The 23564-nt window shown below is 33.3% G+C and overlaps 1 protein-coding gene across 1 annotated transcript; it reads right to left on the reverse strand.

The window, feature by feature from the left end:
- Nucleotides 1–6306: 6306 nt before the first annotated feature.
- Nucleotides 6307–19047, reverse strand: LOC149540638 (protein EDS1L-like). The gene is made up of 4 exons (XM_089801734.1): nt 18892–19047; nt 18358–18646; nt 16653–17423; nt 6307–7144 (listed from the first exon to the last, which is right to left on the reverse strand). Exons 1-4 carry the CDS (start codon nt 18921–18923, stop codon nt 6404–6406), a joined length of 1833 nt encoding a protein of 610 aa, XP_089657860.1. The 5' UTR covers nt 18924–19047; the 3' UTR covers nt 6307–6403.
- Nucleotides 19048–23564: the final 4517 nt, after the last annotated feature.

A 23564-nucleotide genomic window follows, 5' to 3' on the forward strand; every position in this document is an offset into this window, starting at 1 on the left:
TAATTTAACTAATACTAGCATGTAATAACTAAAAACAACTTGACAAAAAAAAAAACCACCTACCACTTATGGTCGAAACACCCTAATCCGCTCCTCAGAATTTGAAATCCACAACAGTGCAAATAACCTCCAAAACCAATGTTTGGTCTATTTATAATGTTTTGTACCCTTATGGTTGAAAGGGTCACTAGTAAATTTAGGCCTAAATTTTGACGTGAAAAGGTTGAAATTGCGACTAGAGTTGGTCGAACTGGCGACTAAACTTGTTGTCGATCTTTTTTAGTCAATTTTTCGATGCAGACATTTTGTGTCAAAATAATTTTGACTTCACAAAGGTGGACTTACCGATGCGAATTTTGTCAATTTCCTTAGTCCAACCTGAACTGTTATTTTTCCATTTGTGGGTGTCGTTGGTCAAAATTTTGATGTAAACCCCAACCAATTTGGTGTCAAAATTGTGACCAAAACCCCTTAATTTTCTACGCTGGTGCCATACATTTGATGTCAAAGTGAAGACATGTGTGTCGAAATTGAGACCAACGATAGGTAGAAATTTCAATGAGCTGTGCCAATTACTGTAAAAGCTTTGCTCTCATAGGAGCCTTCTAAACTGCACAAAATTTGATTCTAAAGTGTAATTGCTCGGTGCATGAGAGCTAGGGTATCATGCACATTTCTACCTCCACACCATTGTTTTTTTCATCACATGATTTATTTCATACAAAAAAATGGGAAGGAGGAAGAAATGTGCACGATATCCTGAGTCTCCACCAAGCAATTATGCTTTACAACTCAAATTTTGTGCAGTTTAAAAGGCTCCTATGAGAGCAAAGCCATTGCAATAATTGGCACAGCCCTTGTGAAGACTACAGGGAAAAATAAAATTAGGAAATAATTATTTATCAGAAATGAAAGCCAATAATTTCACTAACTAATCTCTATTTTTCAAATAGATAAACGTGACAAAAAAACTTACAGTCCCAATCACATCATCATAAGAGCACATATATAACTATAACTATAACTATAACTATGTCTAAAACCAACATAATTTACAAATATCCACAATTCAAATATTATCCCTTGATGTTTTCTTTAATGCAAAGTTTTAAGTCAACTATGTTATCACCCTGGATGTAATACCAAACTGCCATTAGGCTAAAGACTGCATCAAGATTTACAAATGCAAGGAGAACTACCCAACCAAAGTAGAAAATGACATGAAAATTTAACAATCTATCAATTGATGCCTCTAGATGAAATATTTCTAGCAATTGAACTGTACGTTATAGAAACAAAAAATTGCCTTAAAATTGACACCTCACCAGTTGTTCATTTGCATTCATAATGGCTTCATAAGAGTTGAAAGCTTACGATTTGTCAAGAATATAAAAGCCACTCATAGTTCAGCTACATCAATGAAAGTAAAGTAGTTCAGTTGCACGTTGAGGGCAAGAGACTATCAATATTGATTGTGGAGTTGTAGATAGGTAAGCGATTAACATAAAAAGGTAGTACAAGGCACCATTTTCCATGTTCTAATATGATGAACTACCTTGGAGTCGGTTCTTATAAACCTTGATTGCTTAACGTTGGATTTGATCCAACGGTACCATTATTTGGAGGAGGTCCCACACCCCACTTTCCTGCTAATTTTGAAGGTGCTAACAGAACATCTTCACTAGCTGATCTCCCTTGCGAGCTCAACTAAAAGAGAATTCTTGATTGAAGAATGCTGAAGATAGTCACGATGTGCCTATTGCTAATAGGCACATGGTGACTATCTTCGACATTCTCTTATGGCTCTTGTGGTTCTAATCTTATAACATGAGGCTTCCTCTTCCTTTTTTGAGCATAAGGCTGATGCAGCCCTGTAATAAGAAATAAATGGGTTTAATTTTGATTATGTACAACACAAAGAAAACCAAAATGTAATAGCAATTTTTAACAGAAAATGAACTATATAAACTTATAAAGCTCATAATAATAATAGGCCATAAACTTGGACAGATTTGTTGTAGATTTCTAGGATTATTGGGGTGTACTTATCATCATGATCTAAATTTTGTAAAAGATTAGCATGTGTTATCTCAGCAAAGATAACCTCCTAAGAGAAATGAGCACATGCTGGTGATTGTTCACTTTATCTAATCTGGTATTTTCTTGCTAGGTTTCAAATTATTAATTTATATAATCTGTTATTTTTGTTGGCTTTGGGGCATTGCACAAATTTCCAAACTTCACAATGCATAACTTTTTCTATAGGAATTTTAGTTACTTTCTTTAAGCTATGCCATTATTGTATGTAGCTGGGACAACATTGTGGCATCTTTGGAGGAAATTGCACATATGAATGCCCAATGAAAATTCCATTTGAACCCTTTTTGAAGCATTTGAAAGGTATTGATGAATCTCTTGAGAATAACTTTGAAAGTGTACCTATATTTTTGCTAGCATAAATATTTGTGTTGTTGGATGGGCAACAACTTGTGGTATCATTTGGGTGACATCTCAACAATACCTTTGAAAGTGTACCTTTTGCAACATTGTCTCAGTGATAAAAATCTAGTGTGCATCCAATACTCATTTCAATGTTATGCTTGTATGAGGAAATTAGAGATGTTTGGTCAGGGAATTGTCAAGAGAAAAAGAAGAAAATAGGATGAAGTAATTCAATTCACTATAAAAGAGACACCTTAGTTCAATCTCACGACTCTTAAGCAGTTGCAATTGATTTTAAAATCAATTGATAGAAAGTTAATTGAAGCAGCGGATCTTCCTTTGTTTTCTTTTTAATCTTCCTTCTATGTGTTTCATACTCAAACCACACTGTTTTTGGGACGTGTTATGCATGAATGGCTAGGGTAGAGAATTAATCAAGCAACAATTTCTTTCAAGAAGCTTTAACAGAGAAAAATACCAAATTTAGATTAAACTTGCACCTTAACATTTACATAGTTTTCTATCAAAGCAAAGACTCATTTTTAAGTTTTCACATGGAAGACAAAGAAGAACTTGAAAACAATGTTGTTCACAGCTTGAACAAGCACCTTCCCTTCTCCAACCATTGTTACCCCTAAATGCACCTTTGTTTTGTTTTATAAACATTGGGAGAAAATCATTGACCCAATTGTAATTCCATAAGAAAAACTAAAGAGTTATATGTGAAAAAAATGAATAAGTTACTGTCATTTGTTATTATTATTATTATGTTAGGAAGGGCTATAAAAAAAGTATATAATGTGTGAAGATTATTATTGAATTTTAAATCTGAATGCATTTAAGTTGTCTTCAAGATGAAATCCTACATTTTCATTGCCATGAATAACTTATTCTGTTAAGCAAATGATTAATACGCTAACAATTTACTTATTATAAATGCTACATTATTACCAATTTCATGACATCTCATAGAACATACAAGAACTGGGTTAGAGTAAAATGCGACATCAATTACTTGCATCAAATCCTAAGTGGTGTGTGGGCTATGAGATCATCTAGTTCATCCCCTTCTGAGAGGCAACCCTATCTACTTCGACCACACTCTCATCCTGTTAGGTCTTGCAACCACTTAGAGACTCATAACAAATATCAACTTAGTAACCAAGATAATATGACTAGATATAAACATTAAATATAATCATGAGTGGCATACATCACATGACATAATCATATAAGAAATGAAATATGATTTCATAATCATACATCTACGCATTAAATTGATCATTGATTCATCTTAATTAATGCAGTTAAGTTACAAAACTAGAAAAATAGCTTAAATATTTCTTAATTGTTGTCCAAACAAAAAGGTTGATTGGCCAAAAATTGACTCGATTGCCATATAAGAAACTAACAAGGCATGTTGACATGCAAGACACAACACATTTGTCAGAATTAGGTTTTGGATCCACACTCATGTCCAATACTATTCCAAATTTGGACATTTGAACTCAACTTGTCATATTGTATACCTTATAATATTTTGATGCTTGCAGAACAGAATAACCATGATTAGGCTAGCCTATGCAGATGACTTTCATGATCAAACCACTTGTAGCAGATTCTAGTGAAGCCTAGTTTCCCGATGACTATGAGAAGCTTATTGACTATTGAACCATGTAGAATTGGCCTATTAACTCGTGGTCTTTATATTGACATTCATCTTCACAATTTTACTTCTGCTTTGATGAATCCTATCAAGCATAAAGGACTAATTTCATAATGGATATTTTCCTTCTAGAAAGGATAATGGTGTAGAGTCTAATGTAAAGACTGAGCGTTTGAAGACAATCCAAGGCTTTTGGAGCACAATATTAGATATGAAGGGTGTGGTATTGATGCATTGCCCACTGATTTTGATGTTATGGTTATTTTGATTGATTTTGATGTTGTAAATGCCTACCATTGTAGCCATGTTCCAAATATTGTTGATGCTACTTAGAACTGATGATAATGTTTTCATATTGTTGAATATTCCTGACGCTATTCATTGTACTTCTCATGGTAATGTCTACTATTATTGATGCATTGAGAAGGCATTTGTTTCAAATTGGTTTGGACAATGGGTTGTACATGTGCATTACTAAGAATGTGGCAGGGTATCAAGTTTCCTCCCATAGAGGCCAACTTCAGGACAACACGAAGATGACTTGGTTAATGTGAAGTTAAACGACCATGCCCAATATGTTTATTTAAATTGATTCCTTTAGTGGTGAGCCATTGCACAAGAAAAACATCTTTGAACTTGACAAACTTGTCTGGTCAATGTGGTTTTGTGAATGTGTTATTTTGAGTTGAGCATTCAATTTGTTATTATGATATTTATACAATTATATATGATTTGGCACTTTGATGGGTCATTTTATGGATATTATGGACTTCGTATATATTTTCTTTGATGTTCTATATGATGATACAATTATTTCTACATGATTCTTATGTTGATGCATGGATGTACTTATGTGTATATGTTGTTATGATGTATATGTTAATGGTACTTATTTTTGTGATGTAGGATATGTGCTATTTGATGCATATGATATAAAATAGTTATAATTAAGATTATAATGATTTATGAAATAGAAATATGTGGATGATGACATTAATGTATGGGTATATGTGATGATAGGATGTAACTACAAATTAAACCATGATTGATGATATGGATATGATATATTTGATGTATATTATGGACTTCAATAACATGCTTTATGATATGTGATGTATGTAATATAGTATTTTTATTTATGCACTATATGTTATGTGATTGATATATGAAACACTAATGAGTTATAGTAATGTAATGAAACTGTGATGTAAATGAAATATGTGCAATGAAAATGTAATGAATGCAATATATGGTTAATGCACTTAACAAAGCAATGTGTAAAAGGAACATGCAATTAGAAAATATACCTATACCTTTAGGGAATGTCTATTATATTGAGTTGAGAAGTGGTAATTCTATCATCAATTTGGTTGATTCATTTGGTTTAGTGCAAATTATGCATTGTGTGCACTGAGAGATTGGAACATGCTTATATTAGTGGATGTTGATTGTCACAATGAGCTACTACTTCGCCTGTTTTAATGGCAAGCATTTAATGGGAAAACATCACCTCATAAATTATATATTCTTTCCAGTTGAGAGGAAAAAATTGCTTCATAAACTATGTACTTCACCCAAAATATGACTTAAATCACCTCAATTTTATGAAATTTTTCCACGTTGGAAAAAAGCAATATGCAATAATATTTAAGGTTTTGGTACGTTGAAAACAAAATTGCCAAGGGAAAATAAAAATGATGGATTCACCAACATTTTATAAATTTTCCAAGGAGGGAGTTTCTTAAAGTTATCCCTGACTTGTTCTCTTTCTACATATATTTTCATGCAACATATATATACATTTGTCTAATGTCATTGAAAGAGAATAGAAAAAAAATTGTTCAAACATAAAGATTATATTTTTCTTCTCATCTCTTATCCTCTTTACATCTATTGAAAAACATTGTTTAAAAAGTTGACAACTAAATAAATACTTTTTATCACCCTTACATTCATTAGAAAACATTGTTTGAATTTTTAATTTATTTTTTATAGATCATTTAAAGATTTACATTTTAAAAATGCATATATTGCTAATATTGTTAATATAAGAATGTAGAAAATATTATGTATTTTGATTAATTATTATTATTATTTATTATTGTATTATAGACTCTCCCTTACACCCAAACACTTCTGTTTTGAATTAGAATTTTACATTTTGAAACACACATGCTACCAAAATATACTATACGAGAAACGGAAAAAGAATAAAAGAGACTTACTATTTATATAAGGAGATTCCAAAAACTATTTACATGGCCCAATACATATTGTTTGGGTACTCACCAGCTATTAGCCTATCATGTCAAAAAGAGAAGAGAGAGGAGATGCTCCCCCACTGCTCTGTTGTTTCAGCTTCTTCAACAATTCCTTAAAAGTGGATTGTCTCATCAGAACCTCTTCCACACACAACTCATGTCTCTCAATCATTCCCTTCACATTATTCTGGAACTCCTCACACTGGCTCTCTGCCTTTTCCTTTGGACCATTCATCAAACATGACATTTCTTCTACATATGCCCAGAAGCAGGAATCTTTTGTCATTTCTACTGGACTACTATTTTCCTCCATTCTTTGGTCTGCCAACCACTTCTCAGTAGCTTTATAACGACGAGGCCTTGCATGTTTCATATAATGTCCCGAATCCTCATGCTTGCCCAACCTGTAGTAATTAGCAATGTCCAGAGGCTCCACCAGAAGCCTGTATTCTGTTGCCATTCGTATCAGTTGTTCATTGCACTGAAAGTCATCAGGCAACTGGTGTGTATCTACCAGATTCTCAATCCTGTCATAGAGGGCAGCAAGTTTTAATCTACTAAGATTGGCCTGAAAATCAGGCTCTTCTCTGTGTGCCTTGAAGGCCTCATAGTATGACATGATCTTCTGGTTCAGAAACTTGTTTCTGTAATTTTTCAGTTTTGTCATCTCTGTTTTATGCAGTCTGTTAAGTTCATCGAGCACTTCAGTGAAGTTCTGCCTGACCTTATTTTCATGCTCCCCTGCAGCTCTCAAGGCAAGTCTGGCCCGAGAGTTCTGTCAAGAAATTTAAGAGATGGAAAGACCAGTTAATATGCTATAAATTAATCACTTCCAAGCTTTAATATGCAATAATAAAATTCTATGCGCCATATCCTTTTCTAATAAATTTTAATATTTTGTATGATTTAAACTTAACTAGTCATGATATATACTTGTCAATGGATAGTAAGTTACATATTGCAGTAGTTTTAAAAAACAACGTCTATGTTGTGACATAGTCATGTTATAAAACTCGAAGATAATATAAAATTTAGTTTTTAGAAATATATATACTATAAATTTAAAATTATTGAATTTAGACTGTTTATTAAAGATCGTACATAATGAACATATAATTTAAATTTTTTAATAAAAGCATTTGTTTTCATATATTTCTTTTTAAGGAAAATAAATCTTGATTAATAAAAAATAATATCAATAAAATTATATATCAAATAATAAGTTATTATATAGAATAAATATTTTCCATCGAAGTGAAAGTAGTAACTAATTAGAATTAAGATCAACAAGAGACAAAGCACAATAATGAACCAGGACACCTCACACAGAGGGAGATGAAAGTATATGAAAATCACAATAATTGGAATTTGGTTTGCTGGTCATTTTTTTGCCTTTGTGTCCTCAGTTTCTGAACCAAAGAGTAGTGCTTGTATTGAAAAAGGGCTACTGAAAAGATTTTTTTTTAAAATGGCAAGTTTTCCTTACTCTTATCGGCCTCAATTAAATAAGGAGAATTTATAGATGACATAAATTATGTGAATTTGAACAGATTGTAATGGAAGGCTATAATCTTTGCTTAATTTTATATATAGTATTTAGGTTCAACTAGGTTGCACTGCTGCTATTTAAAAGGGACTGGTAAAAAGTTTTTTTAATTTTTTTTCTTAAATTGTACATTTTTCGTATTCTTATCTACCTTAATCAAATAACTTAGAATTTATAGATTGTGCAAATTATTTGAATTTGATGTTTAAGACGTACATTTTAATGGAAGGTTATATTGTTTGATTAATTAAAATTATAAATAGTATCCAATTGCAACCAGTTGCGCATAGTGCTTTTCTTTAAGATTGAAATAAACCAGAATGTAAAGTAAAATGTTTGTAATAGATTTAATCATCTTTCAAATACGTTATAACAATATATCTATTGTTGCATGGACAATGTTGAAAGGTTTGTATGGAATTCAAAGATGAAATGAATTTTATTTCTAAAAAGAAAATCATCATCCATCAAAATGTTATGAGCAAATGACAATCAATGATTATTTGTTCAGAGATAAGAATTTAAGGGATAAACTTGGTGACATTGATAAAAAAGTTTAGGTAATAATCTGGTTAGGTTCACATCAGACATATAAAGTGAGTATCAAATGTTTATACAGTTTTTGACAGCAAATGAATATGAACCTTCTTCAGCTTAGCAAGTGTATTCTTAAAAAAGGGAAAGGAGGAAACATGTAGGCAATAAACTATAAGCTTCATATTCATCTTTGATAGCCAAGGAATAAAAGTCATACAAAGGAAAGAAGGGAAAATACAGAAAAGAGAAAGAGGTTTCAGGATGTGACATCATCTATCTTAAATACTAGAAAATAACAAAATCAATTATTGTGATAAATTGGAACAATTTACATATAAATGTAGAATATAAAAACATGTCCAAAAATAATTAACTTAAAGGTAATTTTGTTAATGGGGAAGAAGAGATAAATAATGACCTTAATATAGATAATATAGATAGATAACCCTTTCAACATTTCAAGTTATAAATTTAAACTTTAACTCACAATTGACGCAATATAGATTGGCTAATTTTTTCATGAGAAAATTCATAGTAGTATCTAGAGAAGGATAGATCTCACCATTAAAAAGGTTCAAGAGATCATGCTTAAAAGAAATGTGAGACAACTGAAGTAAATGTGATCTTACACACATAAGTACAAGGAAATGTAAGATTGAACGTGGTAGTTAAAGGAATAAAAATATGGGTTACACAAACTTGATGTAATTATTGGAAGTCATAAAATAACGGGTTCAACATCTTTTTCAATAAAATAATTATTGCATATGGGAATGGTCATTTGAATCTTAGAGATCTTATATCTCTACAAAGAGAAAGAAATAATGCAAAGTTTTCAATACGGATGGATAAAAAGAAAATAAATCTATAGGAAAGATTCAATAATGATTGTGCATTGGTAATACGACAGGAAAGAATTTTCAATATGCATAGATAAAAATACTATAGGAAAGAATTTTCAATACACTTACAGATAAAAAGAAAAGAAATCTTTAAAGTCTGATATATATGTGTATGATCTAATGTAAACCAAATCACTTGTGGAGTTTTCTTTCTTTCTTAACAAAGAAAATATATGTGTTTTAGTGCTTCATAAGATTTATAACTATGATGTGAAAGAAAACGACTCACAACATTGATACTTTTGAAATAGATCAAGGTGGAGAATATATTTAAGAAAAATTTGTGAAGTATTGTAATAAAAATGACATTATCAAACAATACATTGTTTCTTATAATCCATAACAAAATAGAGTATATCAAAAGGAAAAGAAAATTATAGTCAAGTGTGCTAGAAGTATGCTCAAAAACAAAAATCTCCCTAACAATTTACAGCCTGAAATTGTAAGTACAACCATCTATTTTTAATAAAGAAATCCAACCAAGTTCTTAGAAATTGAAACTCCTTGCTAAAATTGCATTGGCCATATACCAATCGTTAGAGATCTGAGAGCTTTTGGAAGTAATGCACTTTCCCTAGAAATTTTAAAGGAAAATAGAAAGAAACTGATACCAAGTTAATCATTGCATTTTCCTTTGGTTATTGTGTTGATCACATGACTTACAAAATGTATAATAGAGACACTATATTTCATGAATATGAGAATGCTATGTAAAAGGAAGATAACTTAACTTCATTGAAACTTCATAAAGAATACTTTGAGAGCATAAAAATATAAATCAACAAATTGACGTTCAAATTACAAGCCCGATAGTGGAGCTACTTTACCAAGTAATGAAACACTAAATGAATCAATAAGACAAATGAAGTCCCTAACTATGTAGAGGAACGATGCTTTAACAACAAGTAATCCATGTTTGATTAACCTCTACATTTTGAAGAAATTAATAATTATAAAGATTAGATGTCTATTATATACAAGAAGCATGTGATTTTATAATGTAAAATGACACTTGGTACTATGCAAGAAGAAATTCAAAGTCATTGTTCAAGTTTCAATTTAATGTTGATGGTACTATCAACAAATTTAAAGCACGTTTGATTACAAAAAGATATTCACAAAAGGAAGAAGTGTATTATAAAGACATATCTATCCTTATAGCTAAAATGGACAAGTTATTAGGCTAATTACACTTGATACTGAACATAATTGGGATTCAGATGAGACAAATGTTAATATTTTCAAATGGTGTTTCACAAGAAGAAATGTATTTTGTTCAAGAAAAAGGTTTTGTAAAGCAAAGGGCAAGAATATTTTACTTGTAAGTTAGAAAACCACTATATGCTATGTAATAGGCTCCAATGTCATGATATATAAAATTGACAATTGCTAACAAGAGTTCATCAAGTAAAGAGTGATCCAAATTTGTACATAAGAAATGAATATGTGAATATTGATTTGAGATTATTGCATGTTGATTCTAATCATAACAAGAAGTGATATAGGCTTGATTGATGAAAGCAAAAGAGGTCTATGAATATAAATTTGAAATGAGCTCATCTTGAAAAGATGCATTGGTGTGCTAGGAGTTGAAGAATGACATGGAAAGATGCATTTGATTTTGAACAAGTTAATAATTATAAAGATTAGATGTCTATTATATGCAAGAAGCATGTGATTTTATAATGTAAAATGACACTTGGAAACTAACAAAAATAATTGAAAATAGATATCTTATAGGTTCAAAGTCATTGTTCAAGTCTCAATTTAATGTTGATGGTACTATCAACAAATTTAAAGCACATTTGATTACAAAAAGATATTCACAAAAGGAAGAAGTGTATTATAAAGACATATCTATCCTTATAGCTAAAATGGACAAGTTATTAGGCTAATTACACTTGCTACTGAACATAATTGGGATTCACATGAGACAAATGTTAATATTTTTAAATGGTGTTTCACAAGAAGAAATGTATTTTGTTCAAGAAAAAGGTTTTGTAAAGCAAAGGGCAAGAATATTTTACTTATAAGTTAGAAAACCACTATATGCTATATAATAGGCTCCAATGATATATAAAATTGACAACTGCTAACAAGAATTCATCAAGTAAAGAGTGATCCAAATTTGTACACAAGAAATGAATATGTGAATATTGATTTGAGATTATTGCATGTTGATTCTAATTGTAACAAGAAGTGATATAGACTTGATTGATGAAAGGAAAAGAGGTCTATCATATAAATTTGAAATGATCATCTTGAAAAGATGCATTGGTCTGCTAGGAGTTGAAGAATGACATGGAAAGATGGTAATAATTTGATTTCTCAAAGTGTGCAAAGAAAATGATTGAAAGCTTTAATTTATGCCTTGTTGCAAATACTTCAGTACTCTATTTTAAAGCATAATGTTAAGTTTTTTTAATAGATAATTGTACAAAAAAAATAATGGTACCTCGTATAGATAGATGGTCAAAAGTTCAAACTACTTCACCATAAGAATCAATATCACATTGCAATGCCATAAATTGCATGTCTTTAATAATGGTGTCCAGTTTCATACTGGCATAACACTCATTTTCTAGTATACCATATTCCTCTTTAAATTATAGGACCTTTATTGATTTAAATTAATACTACTAAGGCATTATTATTTGGGCCCTTAATTTTAGTTGTGCCCTTTACTTAAATTTATTATAAGTCCTTCCTCATTTAAGAGTTGAAGGCATAGTTTCCCCATCTAAATATCATATTTCTTTGCAGGTCGATGATTTTGGGGCCTCTAGAACCTATTATCTTGCATCCCTGAAAAATCTAGTGATTTCAGTGTAGATTACGTCAATTAAGACAACCTTGTCATAGACTATACCAACATGAGGCAACTTAGTCCCATGTGTTAGAGTAATTATTTGTTCTAACTTATTAATTAAATCACTTTGATTTAATTAATTAAGTTGCCTATTACTCTAGTTTTCTTAAGCTATCTTGTAGGTGCATATAATTAATATTCTATTAATTATATTGTGCAACCCTAGCTTTTTTAGGCTTTAGGTTACCCTTTTCGGGTTTCGATCTCCTTTATAAGGATTGATCTCTTTGTATTTTTTATTAATGAAGATCTGTTGAATAATATTTTCTTCGTTTGAGTTTTTCAGATCAAACCCTTGCCTCTTCTTGTCTTTTTCTTCTCCGTGATAGGTTTTCTACATGCAAGTTTTCTTGGGCTTCATGGATTTGTTGTGTGCTTTTGCTCAAATCCTACATGGTATCAGAGCCAGATCTGCTATAGCTTGTTCGGTGTTTCAAGAAAAAGGGAGAACAAGGGTTTGGCGGATCAAATCTGGTTTTTTTTCAGGCTTTTTCTGAGAAAACAGGGGGGTCACTAATTTTTAGAGTAGTTTGAGGCCAAACAGACCTCATGGATGGATTCAGAAGGCATCAAAACCCCCGTTTTGATATAAAATTTGTTCAATTTGGACAACGTTGATCTGGGAGGCAAAATTTTTTTGCTGTACAGGGCCGTATGCCTACTGCATGCAATCCGAGACGTGAAAAATTGAAAAAAAATATAAAAAGGTGGTAAAAAACTCACTGTGGTTTAAGAAAACCGTCGGCGGTCACCGCAACCACTTGCAGTTGGCGGAGCCGTTGCGGGAAACCGCTGGCGGTCCCGCTGACCGCAGCGGCCCCTGGTGGCCAGCCGACGGTGTCCACCGCGGCTCTGCCTCGCAGCAGCGTCAGCCCTCCCGCCACCCCGGCCGCTGCTTCGCCGGCGGTGCGGGGGTGGTGGAGGTTTTTGTTTTTTTTATTAAAAAAAAAAAATTTCTTGCATCTGGAGGCCCTGGAGGTTTTTTCTTCGTAACTTGAGCATACAAACGTATTTTTTCGATCCAAAAAATGCGCCGGAAAGCTAGTTCCGAGATGAAGATGTTGGTACAGGTGTTTTTGAGTTTTGATGCAATTTGGTTGCCTGTTTTGGCAGTTAAAGCTGGATGTTCTATTTTGCACTCCAAGAGGCGTATCTTGAGCATCCGATCTCCGATTTTGGACTTCTTTATATCGTTGGAAAGCTCTTTTTGTGCTCTTTCCAGTGATGCTAGTTGTTGTTCCAGATTCTATTTTAGGCACATCCTATTCAGTCTTTTGCATTTTAGCATTCTGGTGGATATCCTGTTTGTTTCAGGTCCGGAGATCGATTTTGTTGCTTCAGTTGCTTTGTTTTGGGCTCTACCTTCTGTTGTTTCAGCCTTATGTTTTTTCTAATCATTGTTGATATTCATTGTAAGCATCTTTATGCAACACATTGAGATAAAGTGCCACTCTTGCGTTTCGGGATCCTTTTCATCATTGTGATTCATTGTACTCGCACTATTTTATAAAGTACCATGGGGGGGGATAGTTGTTTTCCACTTATAGGTCATCTTTCTCTATTTTCTCATGCAGTGTCGATGACACATGCCTTTATTGGTGTTTGTACCTCACTCTCGATGTGTTTGGCTCCTGTGTTGTAGGAGATTTTTGGCCCATCTTTTCAGCTGCCTGTCACCTCACCTGCCTTAAGGAGAGGTTATATTGTTGTTCTATGCTTCTTTGGTTGATGGTTTGTGCCTTCTATTTCCATGGAGGTTCTACAGATCAGCATTTTGACAGAGTTTTGCGGTTCTTCATGCTTCAATGATTCTCTTCTGATCTCTTTGTTCCTTCTTCTGGAACATTCTTTGCTATCTCTTTTTGGAGTAGGGTTTTTCCCATGTGGTTTTCTCTATTTCTCCTCTTTATAGATATTTTGTTGTGATTGGGTACCTGATTAGGCCTTGTTGCTGGGACCCAATTCTACTTTCATAGCTGTGCTAGGTTAGCTTACCTCCTGAGCTTCGCTTAAGGAGGGGTGTTAGAGTAATTATTTGTTCTAACTTATTAATTAAATCACTTTGATTTAATTAATTAAGTTGCCTATTACTCTAGTTTTCTTAAGCTATCTTGTAGGTGCATATAATTAATATTCTATTAATTATATTGTGCAACCCTAGCTTTTTTAGGCTTTAGGTTACCCTTTTCGGGTTTCAATCTCCTTTATAAGGATTGATCTCTTTGTATTTTTTATTAATGAAGATCTGTTGAATAATATTTTCTTTGTCTGAGTTTTTTAGATCAAACCCTTGCCTCTTCTTGTCTTTTTCTTCTCCATGATAGGTTTTCTGCATGCAGGTTTTCTTGGGCTTCGTGGATTTGTTGTGCGCTTTTGCTCAAATCCTACACCATGACTTTTCCATAAAATTTTAGGATCATAATAAGACAATCTTAGCCCATCCAAAACTACCACTAATGTGAATATATATTTATTTTCTAAGTAAAGAAAAAAGTGATTTCCATTTGAGATCCTTATATAAGGACTCCTTCTCAGTTCATTTCTACACCTCACAACATCTCATTCTCATCTACAAGGTATCACTTCAAGAGCATATCTAATTCAAGGAGCAAGAAACTACAACAAGACATCGTCAATTATTATTTTTATGATTTGATGATGTTTTATATCATGATATTGCATCAACACATGGAGGACTTATCTTTAGAGAACTACATTATAAATTTGAGGTAAAATCATTTAAATTAAGCATTTATGCTGAAGAATTTTAATTAAGATTTATATTTCAATTCATGAGTGTTGTAAGCTTTAGTTCCAACTCCCTCTAGACAGACCCAAGCACCATTTTTCTTTTCTTTTGTGTAGATCAAGTTTTAGTTACAAGTCTTGATCGAGATACAACAAGAAGGAATATAGTCACATACCTAGATCCACAATCTCATCAAAAAAACCTAGGGGTTGACCCTCTAGGGTGACTTGTCCTCCCAAAATCAGCATAGATTTGCTAGGAACCCCATGAAGAGTCCCAAGACCCTAGATTTGGAAACCTTGAAAAGTGAATTGGTTTCTAGACTAGGTCACCTTGCTCAATAGTGTTGTCCTTATGTCAATCTAAATTTTAAGCACATGCACACACTACAATTTCCCTATCATTATGTGCTCTACAGTTTTAATTTTTTTATAGCAATCATTATTAGACGTTTGTCTCTAGATCTCAATCAACCTAATGCTTGTAATCACCCTAACAATAACTTATAAGCACTTCTCATCTCCCCAACACTCACTTATAAACACTACTCATCACCTTATGAATCATTTATAAGAAGCAAAGAAATAGAAGCTCCTTCCTTGAGAAAACTGTTAGCCAATCATAAAATTATCTCTTGGTGGCTTTATATTCCAGTAATTCAAATAGGAGATAAGCCTACTCTTCTAGCTTACTGCATGCAATACCCACTGAGTCATATTTCCCTACTTTACATACTTTTCCAAGTAGCATTTATAGTTGATTCACGCCCAAACCTCATGAGACTCATTAGAAAGAAATACATAAAGTAATTCAATAGTTACAGAAAACTATTAACTTTGACACTGCATATTGAGTTGACAAGTTAGTCAAATTTTTATTGGACGAGTGAAGAAGATGATAGAAATCCATTATTGGAGATATCATTAATATAGGCTCAAATAATATCTTGTAGTAGCATGAAGCAACCAACTATTTTCTTATCCTCCACTAAAGCTAAGTGTTTTTAGCATTACCTATGAAGTTGTTTGACTAAGCATATTCTTGAAGATATTGAAGAAAAGAAAGGAGGACTAGTATCTATCAAGTGTGACAATCAATGTTCTCAATCAAATTGGTAAACAATCCAGTGCTTATTGCTAGATCGGAACATATTGAAATTTGATATCAATTATTAAGAGGAGATATCAATCGTAAAAGATAGAGTTGATGTATTGTCGCACAAATGACAACATGGTTGATATATTTCCTAAAACTCTGGATTTATGTACAATCTTAGGATAAGCTAAGAATCCAAGAAAATCTAGTTATTTATTGGAGGAGTGTGGTAAAACAATAAATAAATGATTCCTTCAACTGTTGGATAAGTTGCAAGTTCAAACAAGAATTGTAGATGTATCACTAAATACTGTAAATATATAGAAAACTTATAGTATGCTGTCACTTCGCTCCAATTACTTGTCATCAAAAGATGCATGTTTGTACGAAAGTTGTGAATTGTTGAGTTTTAGTGAAACTATGAAATCGTAATTTCTTTGTTGATTATATGTAAAAATAAACATATATGTAAGCAATAGTACTCTTATATGATATATATTTAAATTTCTTTCTAAATAAAACTATGCTTTTTATTTTGGTTTGCAGATAATCGAAGAGTAAGATGTATGATGTCCAGATGCTTACCTGAATGCCAAGTCCAAGCGTATTCAATTGGATTTCCATGGCAGAAGTCAGTCTTGCACCTTGTGATAATGGAAGATTCTGAAGCCCTTCCAAATTGACGATGCTTGTGTTGTCATGGAAGACTCTCCCATACCCAGTGTGATTTGAGATAGAAGCCTCATCTTTACAAGAAGCCAAGGAATAAAATAGGATGGGCAACACAGCCTTGTCGTTCTCAACACAAAGTGTTCCCTTGTCAGAGCAAAACAAGTAAACTCCAAACGGTCTGTAAGGACTCAACTTGATTGCAGTCTTCAAACCTGCTGTCAGTTTGTTCGTAGGCTCCATATTGTTGACAGTCATGAAGTTAACCACCGCACAAACATGACGCAGGACAGTGCGTAAATGCTCGGAAAAGTCCACGTCTGCAGGAGGGGCTTCCTCCATGATTTCGTCTGCATCATCACCATTCATCTGTTCCGCACATTTCTGCCAGTAAGGCAGCAGGGCTTCCAAATGGGTACATACAGATTCACAAGAAGCCAGCAGAATTCTAGCAAAAACATCACTCTTGGAAACAACATTGAAGAAATGATTGTCCCACCCCTGCCTCCTGACTGCCCTGGCTAGAATTTCATCTCCAATCAGGGGAAACCCAAATGTGATGGCGAAAACAGGGGCACCTTTACCGCATTTCTCCAAACTTGCAAGTGTGGCCAAACTAGCAATCCCACCTCCAATGTTGTGGCCTGTGAACAAAACAGTTTTCTTCGCTTCAAGTGCCCTTCCAACCTGCAGGAATAAGATGAGAATTCGATTAAAATCCCAAATGATGAACTAAACAATCTAACAATGAGTATAGAGTGGAATATACTGGAAAGTTGCAATCTTGGTTGGAAAGATCATATAAAACACGTCCGTACAGTAAGCCCATTCTGCCATAGCTAGTAGTGAGAGAAATAAACTACAATGTTTTCTTAGCAATGTTCATTTCTAAAAACGGAAACTTTGGAATATGAATGAAGCCCTCTTTCAAGGGGCTCTGTTTTCTCCTCGATCTGAAAAGTCAGACCGTACAACTCGGCCATAGCTATTCATGAGAATAGTCACTACATTGCAATCTATTTTCCCCTGAACATTCGCAACAGGAATTTGCACTAGTTGGGACAGTCCTTTTGTATGATGTAACCATTGATGTAACTTTGGGTCTTGAGGGAAAGATTCACACACATTCATTGAAATATAATCATCTCTGAACTCAGGATTTGAGCAAATTTACTGCATTCTGATCCAAATATTCAAACAGGCAGCCAGAAAGCATAAATAATCATGGAAATGCACTACAATGTTTCCCTAGCAATGTTCCCTTCTAAACACTGAAACTTTGGAATATAAATGGAAACAAATCTGCCATGGCTGTTCATGAGAATAGTCATCAAAATGCAACGTTTTTCCTTCATCAACAGGAGGTTTCACTAGCTAGGCTGATTCTTTTGTATCCGGTAATCTACTAATCATTAATGAAACTCGGGGCACTGTAGATGGAAAGATTCAAACACATTCATTGCAATAAAATTATCCTTATACTCAGGATTCAAGCATATTTACTGGATTCTAATCCAAAGGCTCAAACAGACTAACTGCATTCTAATCCAAAGAGTCAAAACCCTTATAGTAAAATAGCATAAATACAATCTAGAAATGACTGATTTTGATGACAACAAACCTTTGTTTCAAGGTCGGAATTACTCCAAATAAGTAAAAATTTGTTGAGGGCCTCTTTGTGCACAAGTGCTTGCTGGGTTTTACCATTTGGTGGACTCCAATGTACCAGGGAACTAAAATACCCATTATTCTCATTGATTTCACACTCTCCAAATTTGGTGGTCGTTTGACTGAAGGCAGTGGCACTTAAAGACCCACAAAAGCCTATGATGAGCGTGTCTCCTTTGCTCTCCTCGAAGTAATTACCACTCTTGGAAGCAGCACAGCTCACCTCCAGTAGATCCTTGTACCTTCACCCCATACAAACAAGAAGAAACTTGAGAAAAACATGAAAAAAATGCTTTAACAGAAAGCTTTACATACAAAATGGTCCTTCAGAAATGGCATTTACATACGATCATAATGGTCAACTGAAGTTTCCATTACATGTTGTCTGAATTCAACTAATCAATTCAAGCAGATGGAAGATCTATGAAGAGTGATATTTTATACAAGCATGCAAAAGAGCAAAAGAAATCGCTTTAACATAACTCACCATTGAGAAAGAGAACCCAAATCGAAACCCATGAGAACTACTGAAAAAATGGATCAGAACTGCAAACAAGTGCTGCAAAAGAATGGTTTTCCTTCCTTTCCTCACGTGATGAACTAATGATTGACTAAATTCTGGTCTTCATAGAAATATGTGAAGGGTAAAGTGGATTAGCGTGTTACAGGGAGTAAAGCAGCTTCCTGGAAGGGCTCATGTCTCTTCAATTACGTAGGAAGATAACGACAAGGCAGATTTGTGTCAGACGCAGTCACACAACGAAACTGCTTAGCCTAAAAAGCATGAGCCCACCAGGGGCCCCTAGAAGAAAGTAATTGTAGTGTAGCGTGTTTTTCAAATTTGCAATTATTATTTTAAAAGTATTCGAAGAAAAAAAAAGGATAGGTTATTGAGATATCTTTAATTAGGTAGTGGGATACTTTGACCTTCAATATTTAATTAGTTCTATACAAAGTATAATTAATACTCAAAGCAAACAGATTTCCACAATCCATGAATATTGAAATGATTTCTGGGGAAGATTGTGTGAGAGTTTTTTCATCTTCCCCAGAAATCATTTCAATAATTAATACTGTTAAAAAATATTTTTTTAAGTGGCTAAGTTACATAAGGAGACTACAAAAAGAAATAATGAAATCCAATGTATATTAACATTATTTTTGAATTAAAAAGCAGCCAAAACAAGGGGGCCAACCCTTACAACAAACTAATTGGCCTATAACCAGCCGATTACCACCAAACAAAATTACCCCCTACTGCTGTCAGTCTAAACAAAAACAAAACTCAAAGGATCATTATAAAAAGTCTTACCAGGCATCTTATAACCAATGCCTTAAACATAACTATTAAACTGAAAAAGTCTACAAACAAAGACATAACTGCCTTAAACCAAAAAAAGTTCAAGAACCAACAAACCATTAAACATAGAAAACCAAGAGGAGCAAGCCCTAATTGTTAGATTTCCAAATTCCATTTGAAATGAGCTTTTGTTTATGGATTCGATTGTGTATTTTTTTTAGCATCAATGTTTTGGATCATCCTTTGTAATCCTTCATATTTTGCTATTGTATTCTTGCATGCTCTCATTTTGATGATGGATCAAGGAGGATAATCCGAAAGAATGCTGCTAAAACAACATGCACAAACAAGAAACAAAATCTCATCTAATTTATAGTTTAGACTTTGTTTTTGAATTTGATTGAGTATTTTTTTTAACATTATTAGATTCCCAAAATCCATTTGAAACGAGCTTTTGTTTCTGGATTCAATTGTGTATATTTTTTTAGCATCAATGTTTTAGATCACCCTCTATAATCCATCATATTTTGCTATTTTATTCTTGCATGCTCTCATTTTGATGATGGATCAAGGAGGATAATCCAAAACAATGCTGCTAAAAAAACATGCACAAACAAGAAACAAAATCTCATCTAATGTATAGTTTAGACTTTGTTGACTGTGTATATATTTTTAGCATTATTAGATTTCCACAATCCATTTGAAATGAGCTTTTATTTTTGGATTTGATTGTGTATGTTTTTTTAGCATGAATATTTCAGATCACCCTCTATAATCCATAATATTTTGCTATTTTATTCTTGCATGCTCTCATTCTTATGATGGATCAAGGAGGATAACCCAAAACATTGTTGCTAAAAAAAATACACAAGAAACAAAATCTCATCTAATGTATGGTTTAGACTTTGCACCTGGGTGAAGATAGCTATAAGAGATACTAGTATGCTTTCCCTAACATGCTTATATTTAAAAATAATTATGTAAAGGTAAATATCATGATTAAGATAATTGAAATTAAATTAAATATATTTTTCTTCTATATTTTATATTGTAGGTCTATATTGTTTATTTTTACTATAAATCAAATCCAATTTTTTCTATTATCAATTACAATTCAAATCCAAATTCTCCTTACCCATATATAAAGTCATTGGTAATCACAACCCATTCCATAACTAATTGAATTCACACATCGAAAATGAAGTCTGAGTTTTACTCAATGATGTAATGATATACTATTAGAGCTATAAACTTGTCATAATTACTTTCTATTAAAATCAGTCTTAAGCAAGGTCTTAAACTCTTTTAATCATAAGAATTCACTAATTAAACTTAACCAACTTGTCATCAAAGAAAGATAAGGCAATGAACAACATACACATGAATACTTACTATGGTCAAGAGATTCATGAAAGGGAAAAAGAGTGTAGATATCCTAGTATTACATGAAACCAAAGTTGTTAGTTTCTCCCTAGACATTAATCTTGCCAATAAACACTCTAAACGGAAGGGGGGAAACCATCTTGATCTGCAAGAAAAGGGCCAAATATATGATCAAGTGGGGTTGAACTCTCCATGTAACCAAGTTGTTTGGATCGTGATGAACTATAAAGATCAACACTATGGAGGTGCCTCTACTTGTTCCTTCAATAACCATGTGGAGAGGATGCCTACAAAAATTAGATGTCATAGTTGAAGGATATTCCTTGGATTCTTTGTGGGAACTTTAATATGGTAGAATGTGCATTTAATAAAGTAGTAGGGTCTATATTTGAATAGAGAGTATTGGACGTTGTTTTTTTGAAAAAATAAGACATACTATCACCAAGGATTGCAAAACAACTAGATTAAAGGCAATACTTAATCCCTCCTCAATTTATTTACATAATGAAACTTCCTTTAGGCTTTCCACTTAAATCATTGAGTAGAAAACCTACACTATTTTTTAAGTCTTTCTCATTCACATCTTTTAGTAAAATTACATTTACTATCTGTAAATACATAAAGGTCTTTATTAACAACAATGTCAGCAAAATTTGCATATATATATTCTTCAATTCAGCTAGTCTATGGACAAGGAATTTAGAAATCATATCAGGAGACTCTCTTCTCTAGAAATTTACAAGTTCACTTAAACGGTCATACACAAATTAATAGAAACATTCTTAGAATATCCTTATACAAACAATTTAAAATCGAGAACACATTTGCAATTACAACTCCACAACTTTTTCCACACCTTTCCCATATGAAAAATCAACCATGGGATACTCACATCCCAACCTCACCCTCTTATGAGACCACCCCTAAGGTTGGAGAACCAATTTTTGGATGGGTAACAAATACACTTAACACAACAGATTTACAATAGGATTGCAATTAACAAAAACTCTCATCCAAGGCTATCACAATGGATATATCTGAGTGTGATGTCCCCAATACTATTAAATAATAATTTTTGGTTATGTGGTCGAAAATAAATGTTTTTATCTCTTGGGCCCACTATTTTATTTTTGTTATAACTTGTTGGCTTGTCAGCATTTTTGTAATCCTTCAAGAAGCTTCCCTAAAGCCCTTTATAAGGCCATCTTGAAGGCTATTTTAGGCATGTGATGTGGATTTTTTCTTTGTAATTGCAAATTCTTGTTGGAGTTATGGATTTGTTTGTCATTTTAGAAGTGGAAGATCTTCCCTAATTGCCTTTTTGGTTTCGATGGGATTCAACCATCACCCTATTTCGTCACCTGCAATACTTTGCTCAAATTTGGAAAATTGAAGCACCATCTTTTTATGTGAATATTATTTGGAGGTTATTTGTATTCAATATCTATTTATGTTTGGTATTTATTTGATGAATTTGGTGTTCTAATATTATTTGCATATAAGTTTGTACTATCTTTCCAATCTCCATGCAACACCTTCCATTTTGTGCATCGTACTCCTCCCTCCATTTGTCATACTACTTCCCTCTATACTCCTCCTCCATGCACCATACTACCTTTGTCAGCACTCTTCCCTCCATCTTTCATACTACTTCCCTTTTTACTCCTCCCTCATCCACTGTACTACCTCCCTCTGTCCACTATACACCAACATTTCAATACGCCAACCTCCCACCTCGGTTGAAACATTGCACTGGTATCAGAGTTGGTGATCTTGCCAGCCTATTAGTGACATTGGATGCTGCCAAGATCTCGATCAGTAGGAAGGATGGGTAAATCAAGCAATAAGATGATGCAAATTCTAAGGGAGCTAACAAGAGGACAACAATAATTGCGTAAAACTTTGTTGAATGGACACCAACAATATTGTGAGAACTTGGCAAAGGGGTAAGATAAAATTGGCCACACCCTTCAAATTTTGGTAGAAGGAAGGACAAACGGAGGATGTAGTGGGCACAATGATAATTATATCAATGAGAATCTTCACATAGAGCGCTTCCACACATGACCAATGATATCAACATTTCTGCAACGAGTAGAACAAGGTGGGGAACAAGAGGCTACCTTCCTTGAGATGCAAAATCAGTTTTGACAAGACTAGTTTGATGCTAGATTTGGAGCAGAATTATCCTTCAAGGATTATGTGGATTTGTGGATGAGGTATTCTAAGAGGCAAGGCCATTACAACGATGACATTAAACAAAAGACTAGAAAGATAAACCTATCATGATTTGATGGATTTGGGCATGCATCAACATTAGCATGGGTTCAAAAGGTTGATACGTACTTCCAGCTGAACCCCATGCCTGAAGAAGAGGCAATCAAGTTTGTGGCACTTCACTTGGAAGGACTCATTCATGAATGGTGATACCATGGGATGGTCACCTCAGTCGTGTTCAAGTCACTTCATATGCCAAC

This window comes from Cupressus sempervirens, chromosome 9, assembly GCF_028749045.1.
Source record: "Cupressus sempervirens isolate cs-2001-9-10 chromosome 9, ASM2874904v1, whole genome shotgun sequence".
NCBI classification, from domain to species: domain Eukaryota; kingdom Viridiplantae; phylum Streptophyta; class Pinopsida; order Cupressales; family Cupressaceae; genus Cupressus; species Cupressus sempervirens.

Bases quoted from the DNA above. Each gene is read 5' to 3' on its own strand.
- LOC149540638 (XM_089801734.1), bottom strand. From the start codon at position 18,923: ATGGGTTTCGATTTGGGTTCTCTTTCTCAATG. The intron at 17,424-18,357 runs GTTTGTTGTCAT...TTATTCCTGCAG, and splicing joins ATTCCGACCTTGAAACAAAG to GTTGGAAGGGCACTTGAAGC. The intron at 7,145-16,652 runs GTAAGCATCTGG...ATTTCTTGACAG, and splicing joins CGCTTGGACTTGGCATTCAG to AACTCTCGGGCCAGACTTGC.